At 46.0% G+C, this 9,772-nt stretch overlaps 3 protein-coding genes across 3 annotated transcripts in view; 1 reads left to right on the top strand and 2 right to left on the bottom strand.

The window, feature by feature from the left end:
* Positions 1 to 208, bottom strand: part of T265_04432 (hypothetical protein) — a gene marked incomplete at both ends in the record, with an annotated part of 7,390 nt that extends 7,182 nt beyond the window's left edge. Inside the window, one exon of the mRNA XM_009169177.1 lies at positions 31 to 208. Within this exon, the coding sequence (XP_009167441.1) occupies positions 31 to 208 (178 nt within the window). The remainder of the gene's footprint in view (positions 1 to 30) is intronic.
* Positions 209 to 1,232: 1,024 nt separating this feature from the next.
* Positions 1,233 to 2,303, top strand: T265_13512 (hypothetical protein; the record flags this gene model as incomplete). Its single annotated transcript, XM_009169188.1, is given in 2 exon segments — positions 1,233 to 2,021; positions 2,038 to 2,303. Coding segments are annotated over 2 exon segments (1,053 nt in total), but the record flags the coding sequence as incomplete, so codon positions are not given.
* A 2,953-nt stretch (positions 2,304 to 5,256) lies between these two features.
* T265_04431 (hypothetical protein) overlaps positions 5,257 to 9,772 on the bottom strand; it is a gene marked incomplete at both ends in the record, with an annotated part of 46,605 nt that continues 42,089 nt past the window's right edge. Inside the window, one exon of the mRNA XM_009169176.1 lies at positions 5,257 to 6,052. Within this exon, the coding sequence (XP_009167440.1) occupies positions 5,631 to 6,052 (422 nt within the window). The remainder of the gene's footprint in view (positions 6,053 to 9,772) is intronic.

The following is a 9,772-nucleotide window of genomic DNA, read 5'->3' as shown; positions in this document are numbered from 1 at the left end:
AAATCGCGTTTTCGGTTGTGTAACGGGTACTTCCATTAAAGAATGTGTCCAGCACCAGAAGTGCGTTGGTTGGGACATGTGTTACGTATGCCGGACCATCGTTTGCCGAAGAGAGTGCTGTTTCCATGCCCATTTTCTTTACAATAAGACTTTCAAATAAGTCATGGTTGTACGGCAGTGAAGCATGGGTGTTGAACACTGATGTCATGCTGTCGATGATGATGATGTGAAGATATTGAGTAGGACGATTGTCTGAAATTCACAGACAGCCCCCAACTAGTTTCGCCTTGTTCCATGTTCATTAGGTAGGCGTAGGTAGCTCCCTTCTTTCAGAGTGGATTATTTCCTTTGAGTTAATTGGTTTAATTGGCGTGAACGGGTACGATCAACTGCTATATGGGACATGAGAACGAGCGCACAACCCGCAGCGACTACACGAGCCCAATCGATCCTAGCGCAGAGGGAAGACCGGACCTTCGGAGGAGAGCTTTTACTGCATCAACCAAAGGTAATATACAGTGGGGGAAAGATGGCCCAAGTGGTTAGAGCGCGAATTTATTGACCGGAAGGTCCGTGGTTCGAATCCGACCTCCGCCTCTCGACTTATCCTGTCTAGGCTTGGGCAACCTGGCAGTATCCCAGCCCTCGTGCTTCCTTCGGGTGTCATGGCAGCTAGGCACCGAAAGAGTGCTACAGCTGAATGCTTTCTTTCTTTTTCTAATATGCAGCAGGAGGAACGACGGATACATATTTTTGGGTGACCTTTGAGAAAGATATGTGCGTTAGCACATACAAGGTGCACCTAGCCAACAAGAAGGAAACACGGTCTTTTCGGAAGTGTCCAAGATGGCGGAACTTTCTCAAAAAATTGAAATTCGAACTCTCGAAAAATAACTCTGTAATAGTCCGACAGTTAAATGGTTTTTCGGGATACTAATACCATTAACAGGTTTGTTCAACTCATGGGTCAATTTCGCCTGGAGAGTAAGTCGCTTTTCCCCCAAAGTATCGCCTGGACGATCGCGCGACATCCATTTAACGCGCCCCAACCAGCATGATTCCATAAACACTGTCTCTTAAGTATCACGAATTAAGGTAGTGACGTACTTGTTGGATTAAGTGGTTTCAGTGCGTTTGGCAGCATATTGTCTATGTAATAATTTATACCCTGTCTAATAGCGATTTCTGAATCTATTTATTTCAGCAAAGTGAACAACTTAAGGAATGAACTGATGACGACTGAGCTAAAATCTCTTCCCATCTACGGTTTCACGGATAGTTTGAGGGGACTACTGTCGCCATCAAACGTAAAGCAGACTAACACCCAGGTCCGCACACCAGTCACTCGGAAAACCCCTGCCCAGAGCACATCACGAAGCTTTACTGATGTTCTTCTTCAAAGAGAGTCAGTGGAAAACCGGTATTCTGATGAAAACAAACCATTGTTGGACACTCCCGCGTGTGCTCCATTCACCGGTAAATCGGATTTAAATGGCCCCTTGCTAATGAATGGCATTGATACCTCTATTGTTGATCAAAGACTACCGTCAATGCAGAGCGAAGTGGTCGCTGTCGAATACGAAACGCTGGACATTCATGAAACCTATCAGCTGGGATTTTGTGACTTTGTGGATGGTGCGGAGAATTCCTCTAGGCTCTATGTATTTGACTTTGTGGACGGTCTAGAGGTCTCCTATCCCGTTTCTATCCCTACATCTACAGATCCACCCCTAGACCTTCCTCCACTCTTTCTAGAACCGGATTATATCGATCAGTTGGCTTTATTGGCTTCCAATGCATTTAGCGAGTTAATCCAATTGCTAAGTGAATGGCTTTTATGTTGCCAACGCACTGATGAGCAACGATTTGTGTGGCAACATGTAGCCGCACACCAAGAGGCTGTCGAGTTAAGGAGACGCACCCTAGAACTTTTGAATACGCTCATTCCACACAGTGTTCCACTGTCTGCCTTCGATGTACATTCTCCACGTGTGGATCAATTTTTTGCCCGTCTGTTGTCCGTTCTTACAACCACAGCCAACTCGATCGACGACGACCTGGCACCAAAACGTTCTTACAACCACAGCCAACTCGATCGATGACGACCTGGCACCTGGAGACAAACTTCATCCCGTAGTATCTCTTTGTCCCGACCCATATCACTGTTTGGCAGTCCTACGTGCGCAGATTGTCCTGCTATTGAGAACACTCCTGCCACAGATGAAATTACCACAGTCTTTCGATACTGGTCGGGACCTAAGCCCCCTGCTGTCACTCATGTGCGAGCTCAACCGGACAGTCTAGATTTCGCAATCAGCCTCTGCTGCCCGTTTTTTTCATGTATATAACTTCTATCGGCTATTCTTCTCTGTGTGTATATACCGCATATTGTATGTTCATTTTATCGGGTTTTGTGTATATGATAATACCGATTCTCCTCTCTGTATTCTGTTACCGCAGATTTCAGCAATTTTACGTGCAGCTGCGCATCAACCTATCGATTCCTTCTGCTCATTTTTCTCACTATCACTTAATATTTGTTCAAAGCGATTTCGTGTTTTTGCAGCACCGAAACTCTGCTCTCTTTGAGAGTTATTGAGCATCAGTTCGTGAGAATTCAGCACGTCTCAAATTTAGCTGCAGTAACTGATCAGTCCACTGTACACATGTCGCAATTGCAGTCATTTGGTGGCCTTTAGATTCTTCGTTTCTTAAAAAACATGAAGCCTATGTGTGTTGATTTAATAGATGTAGACATCAAAATGTGACCCTCGGCTTACTGTTCACGGTGGAGGTACTAGGCCTACCAGCAGTATGTATCGTGATGAGAGTATGTTTTATATTACATCAAATAACTGAAGTATTTGATTTAGCCAGTCGACTGTTGCCCTCGTACTTATGCAGGTACCGGTACTACGGTTGCGTCGTGCACACGCTGGAGGCTGATTTCCGAGTTTCCTCATAAGACGATTTAGAGCTAAGTAGGGGCTCTCTTGTTATCGGTGAGAACATTTCTCACCGTTTGTGTCCACTTGGAGGGAAAGTCGGGTCAATGTGCGTGTAGCAACCTGCTCGGTTTCCAGGCTTGACAGTGAGCAGCCATGATTGAATGGCAATTATTTTTGTCGTTTCGTCTTTTCAGTATTCATTTCCAAGAAGGCATAGTGACCGGTGCGATTAACTATTCAACTGACGACGGTGTCACCAGCATGAGTTAGCCAGTCAGTTAGCCTCAACCGAAGTCTTGAGGCTTAGGTTTACTCTGTGGAAATTACTGAGGGCATGCTCTGTCGAGTACAAAACGGGGATGGATAAGCGAAACCATGTAGACCCGCTGAAAACCGTAGTCTGATGCAAAATCAATCCACACTTATTCATAGACTCAACCACAGGTTTTTGTGTTTGTGCACTAGGTTGCGATGCGACTGAACAGCTCATCTGGCACGTCATAAGCTTTCGGAATGAGCCAAAAGGACTCCCCGTTGACAGTCCAGTAATGCATGCAATTCGACGAATCTGATGGCAGTTTGTTCCGTTAATTTATATCGGTGTAAGAAAACGCCGTAGCGTGATTCAATCAGTAGAAGGGGAGCACCCAATTTGGTCTAATAAGACTTGACTGAGCGAAGTGGTACAATGACAAAGATTTGGGGATTTATGTTCGAGCTGGTGCCCCGATACTTTTCAGATTCCGTTATGTCATCATTTTGGGCTATCTGAAATAGCACAAGGGCACTCCAATTCGCTTGGCACACTTCACTATCCTTTGCTGAGCAGGACTTGTGGACTGGTTCAGGCAGTCAGAAAACTGGATTTTCCCCGGAGTACCGTCTATATACGGACTTGGAAATTCTAGTTATTTCCACTAGTTCAACCTGGCTAAGGGTATTAATCGACGGCTTTTGGCCCGAAGTCTTTGTTGTTTGTAAGAGATATTCGTTGGACCGGACGATTGAGCGGTGAGTTCGTTTTCGGTCCACCATCAAAAATAGGGTAGCTAAAACGAACTGCACTGAACTGATTACATGTTGACACCATTTTGACGCCAGATAAACTTAAGTCCCATGGCTTTCAACTTCAGTGGGCTCAACTGGAATAACTTCATCGGGACAGGTTTGGTGGAAATTTCTTGACCAATTACAATAACACCGTCCGCCCAGCAGAGAAGTCGACGGTCGGCTGACATACCAAAAAGCATGAGTGGTTTTTACGTTTCAGAGAACAAACGAAACGACTCCTAGTAGATTACCCTACGCATTTTCTTAGCATGTATTCAGTTCAAACGCAGCCAAATGAGCTTGGTGCCACAGTATAAGGAAGAGTAATACAGCCCCCGGGTCCTCGCTGGATGGACAGTTTGTGCATGGGTAGTGTAATCTGGATCTGATGGAGTTGGTGTGGGTGGTATTGATGGGCCAAGTATCGCGGAACGATTCGGGCACGCTCCATTTGTTTTGCCGAACAGCTCTGCCAACTAGGACAGGTGTGGTCTCGACCGGAATCGTTGCAGTACAACTGGACACTCCTTAGGCAATCACAGCCTCTAAGTGAATCAAGCATTCGTATAGATCAATAACGAAATGAAGGCACCCCATTTATCGATCGAAATGCACGTGATTGTACAATATTCATGGCCTGTCGGAGGTTCGGAAAATTGCCGAGGGTACCAACCGACAACGGATGGAATAAATGAACCATGATTTGTTTTTTCCTTTCATCGCCCATGAATGCTATATCTAAAGAGCCAATGGATTAGCTAGTAACTTGTGTCTCCGACGAAGCTTTCTGAATTAGACTGCCGACCAGCAAGTCAGGGTTTATTCGGTTGGTGTAAACTCTCGTCCTACACGGTGCATTGGATACTTGGGTACGCTCGGCCTATAATACCTAAGAGGGAACATTCTCTATTTCCATGAACTTTGACGATTGTGTCGCGCGATGAATGATAAATTTCTCTGAGTTGAGTGTAAACCTTCCTACATTGAACTTTTCCTGTGACCGCAAAATCAGTGTCTTTATAAAAAGTGAAGTTGAGGTAGTATTTTCCACGACGCCCAAAGATGTGGCCATTTGAATTCCGAGTTTTGAGAAATTTGACCGATGCGTACGACACGGTGAATCGGTCATTGTTGTCTTCATATTCAAAAGGAGTCCAAACCAGATAGCACACCTAGTAACGATTAATTTCGAAGAGGAAAATTTTATTTTCCAGATCAAAAAAGTGGCGGGTGTACGTGTGACAAGCAATTGAGGCGCTGCCAATACGCCCACCTAGGGGGCGAAAATATCTGGGATAGTGAGAAACTTGTGAAGGGACGTGAAAAAGTGTTGATAAGGCGAGAAAGACTAAAAGAGTTGCACCGAAGCAAAAGGGCAGCAAAACGATTCATTGGGTCAAGTGCCTCGTTTGTGGAAACTTAAAAGGATTGGTGTTTGGCATATGATAAGTGGACTTTAGGGAGGGACTGTCACGCTATTAACTGCTATCACATGTGGTGACGTGTTTGATGTCGGGCGAGAAAATGTACCGAAAACCAGGTTGAAAGACTTGAGCAACCTTTGCTTTGAAACAACTTGGCCAGCTTGTCCGAAGCGAGTAGCTCTACGCAGAACATTCACCCTAGGCCTTCTCACGTATACTCCCGATTATTCTCGGAGTTGTTTTTGTGCACAGGTGTCGTTTGGGAGAGAACCGGCGATGTAGAGTCTCGAGGTCGGTAAGGGGTGCGATGAACCGGTTCTGTCAGCTTACTTTCTCCCGGAGCAATCATTGTGAATACGGGTGAATGGGGCTGCGTAGGAAGTTGCTGCTGGACTAAGGCCACTGGAGTCCGATTGACTGAATCGATTAGCCGCGTGCGGACTGGTACGGCGGACCCTCTCTCCAAGGGAACGGACCGCCTGTGCGGAGGTATTGGGGGTGGTACTGATGGCTTTGACATAGCTGCCAGGGAAACCAGTGGAATGCGATAGTCCAAAGAGTTATCATCTTCTGGATGGGAGCGAATATTGGATTTGGTACGGTGCGACTGACGCTCCAGTAAGAAAGTCCCTAAAACGAAAGCAAAACAGATGAACCTCGCTGGAACATCCACTTCCAGAATTAGAAAACTGCAAGAAACAAAGAATAAAAACTGTCATTGCACACCAAGTACACAAAAACGGAGATTACTGAATGTGCCCTGAAGTAGTGTGTATTATGTCAATGCGCAGGCGGATTTTCGAGGAAAAACCAAAGCTAGTCCTGAAAGATAGACTGTCTCTGTTTCATGTTGGAAACTCCGAACAGATTATAGGCAAGGGTGAATTATGGAGTGGCGACTATTGTACAGCGTCCTTTTAAGGTGATTAGATTCGTTACAGCGCATGTTCTTGGATGGAGGGAATACTAACACATGACAGTGTGGATAAGGATCCTGAATCCAGACAGTTCGACCACTACATTCAGCAATTTTCGCCTCGAGGGATCAACGAACTTAGACAAATGGCATGTCAGTTGATGGGACCAGCCCCCTTGCAATAAAACTGGTCTGGTAAACAAGTATGCACAATTTTTACACCAGATTGTTTCGTTGTTTCAAAAATAATTTGCTTTAGATAAAAATATGTTATTGAAGGCCTTGAGAAACCACTCGGTAACTTCACGTCCGATACGAAAAAAATATTAACCGGAAAATAACACGGTACAACTCACAAAATAGCAACCGAAATCCGTATTTACTGGGAATGAAGGTCGTTATCCGCAGCAAGTTGCTAAAAGGAGAGTTGCACTTCAAACATTCGTACCAGTTCGTCAATCCAAACTGCTAACCTACGTTCTGAAGCATAACTTTGCACTTCGAAGGCGCATGCCAAAAGATGGTATAACGATGGTCGGTTCATCCAACAGGGCTCGTGCTTCGCTTTCGTATTCAAAGCGGACAGTGTCGTCTGCGTACTCCAGATAATAATTTTCGTAGCAGCAACGTTTTGAACACCGGGCGTCTGAACAACTTCTAGTGTTCGCCTCATCATTTCATCGAAAACGATGAACAAGAACAGACAGTGAATATCCTTGTTGAACACCACTTTTCTATGGAAGCGTTTGAACAGCTTACCATGAACTCACGCTCAGAAGTATGCGAATAAAGGAACATGACTAGATTCACAAAACTCTGTAGCATACCCTGTTGAGCGAGTGTCGTTAACAGCACTGACTGATCGACATAATTGAACACACACTTGAAGTCAAGCAATACCAAGATTGTGGGCCGTCCGTACACATGACTTTACTCAAAACACCTGAAGGGTTGCGAAGGCGTGGTCAACGCAGCCTCCGTTCGGTCGAAATCCCGTTTGATGTTCACGAGTCAATGAGGCCAGAAGTCTTGTTACAACGGGAGTTAAGCTAACACTCATGCGGTTACATTCACTGTGAGTACCTTTTTGAGATTGGGCATTATTATCGATTCATTTCGGTTGTCTGGGACGGTCTCTTTCTCCCAGATAGATTCAAATAAGTTGGACAGACATTGTCTGGGGAATTCATCGCCATCTTTGAACAGAGCATGTGGAAGGTCGTCAGAACCAACAGTATGATGACGTTTGAGGCTAAAGGGATCTCCAGGATCACAGTCCAGCTTTCTGCTGAAGGCCGACAATCCGGATTTGAGGCAGAAAGTGGCCAGCCGAATTGTTGTTCGGAGTATTGTGCCTAACGATCCAACCGTTCTCCTTTGCTGGTCCGTGATAGCTTCGCTGACAAGAGGCTTCCGAGAACCAGCCGGACGAATTAAGTGGAATAACCTACGAGCGTTTCTAGCATTTTTACCCCTTCCATTTCTTCGGACTTTCGGGTCCACTGCTCGGTCTGTACGGGCACTCCGTTTCACTTGACACCGCATGATGTGTCGGCTAGAGCTGCAGCCAGGAATAGTCTGTTGCCGGGCCTATAGCAAAGCCCCCGTCCTACCAGAGATCAAATGTTTGGATGATGTTGGCAGGATTTTACGCAGATGGAAGTTCCAGCTTTGAATAGCGCTTTGGATATGTTCCCAGTGGCCGTTACTATCCGACAGGCGTTCGAAAAGGGGATAGGTTTGTTTGTTTTCTGGGTCCATTAGCTTGTCAGTAGACGCGCGAGGTGTGCGCGTCCAAAAGGGCAGCAGACAAGTGCATGGTCGAAGCCCAAGCTAGTATTCCAGAAGGAGCGGCAAGTAGTGATCGACCCTCGCTCCGGTAACTGATAGTGACGTTGTCTAATTGGATTCCGGGCTGGCGCATTCGTGGGCACCACGTTGTCAAGTGGTTTCCACTGTTCCGGAAGCTGGTACTGTAAGGGAACAGTCTGTGATCAGCACATATCTGAAGCAGCGCCCGTGCGTCTCGTAAGGCATATAACAACAACCTTGTTAACAAGATGGAATCCTCCGAGTCAGCCGTTCAACAAGCTTTATTTACATTCTTTAACACACTAATTTGGACGTTTGTGTAATCTCCCGCGTTCATCTCATAGTGCATCGGTGTGGTGTGGAGTGGGCACTAAGAAATCGCTCTGGTATGAGAATAATCAGTTCCAAAGAAATGCCCCCAGTAAAGTGTGTCATCTTGTAGAGGCGGCGTTTCCACTACAGTGAAGGGCTAACACGAGTATTGGGGCTCTAACCGGGTTGATAATGTGTCCGTTGTGTCTGGAGCATTTGGTCAGACGCTGATTCGAAGCTGCCAACGGCCGGCGTAAGTTTTCTCGTCTTTCTGTTGTCTCACAATGACTGGACATATCCGGAACGATTATAGGGATTATGCGGACGACAACGTTCTGTTAAAAATCGTGACTCCACACGATCCGGAAATGTCCCCTCAGTTCTGACAAGCGCCTCACAAATTATCAGAGCATTCTTAGTTTATCATTCCACACTTCCTTATGCCACTTGAACTAAAGGGTCGTGGATACGAAACCACCGGTCCTACTCCACGACTGTAACGTATGGCCTCTCCGATTTGAACACCTCAAATGTCTAATCACCATCGGCAGCATAACATCAGTATTCCATTGTTGTATCGTCGGTGACCGTCTATGTTTACGCCTGCGCTGAGTCTGCCAGACTACGCGATAGGGAGAAGACAGAGAACTGTGGACACGGCTGTATTGCCAGGACAAAAAAATACAGAGCGTCTGCGTACACATATAGGATGACTAAATGGCCAAATATGGTCGTTCGCTTGTTCGATCCGCACAGCCATTGGCGGTGTTCCGGTCGTGAACACTCTCAGGCGCACTACGCTGGTCGTATGTTGCTAAGCCGTGTTCGGTGGGAGCCGCCAACTCACCTACTTTCCGGACGTGTCGAAGCGATGGTGACCTTGAGGATGCATCACTCTCTGTACATGTACTTTTTTCATGTCTGGGTGCGTCCTGACACCAATATTGATGCTTCACTGCCGTAAGAGGTGGACTAGCCGACAATAACTGTTTGCAGCATGTTCGCAGTGCATTCATCGTGGACCAGTACTAGATAACTAGTCACGGTCAGTGGAGCAGCAGATAAACACCATCAGGTTGGGGCATGTAGTATGTATGACCTACAACGGCTTGTCCACAAAGGCCGTGCTTTTGACAACAAATTCATGTTGTTGAAGGAGCTGCGAAAAACAGGTTCTTGCCCAAGCTACTGTTTTCAGCAGAACCATGGGTACAGTGAATGCAATCAATGCCCAGAGCAAGTCAAAAACTCATGTAGATTGTATTCAAAGTGCATCATCATCATCGACAGCATGACATCAGTGTTCAACA

The sequence above is a fragment of the Opisthorchis viverrini genome, assembly GCF_000715545.1.
Source record: "Opisthorchis viverrini unplaced genomic scaffold opera_v5_73, whole genome shotgun sequence".
Taxonomy (NCBI): Eukaryota; Metazoa; Platyhelminthes; class Trematoda; order Opisthorchiida; family Opisthorchiidae; genus Opisthorchis; species Opisthorchis viverrini.
This window is presented reverse-complemented; position numbering and strand designations above follow the sequence as displayed.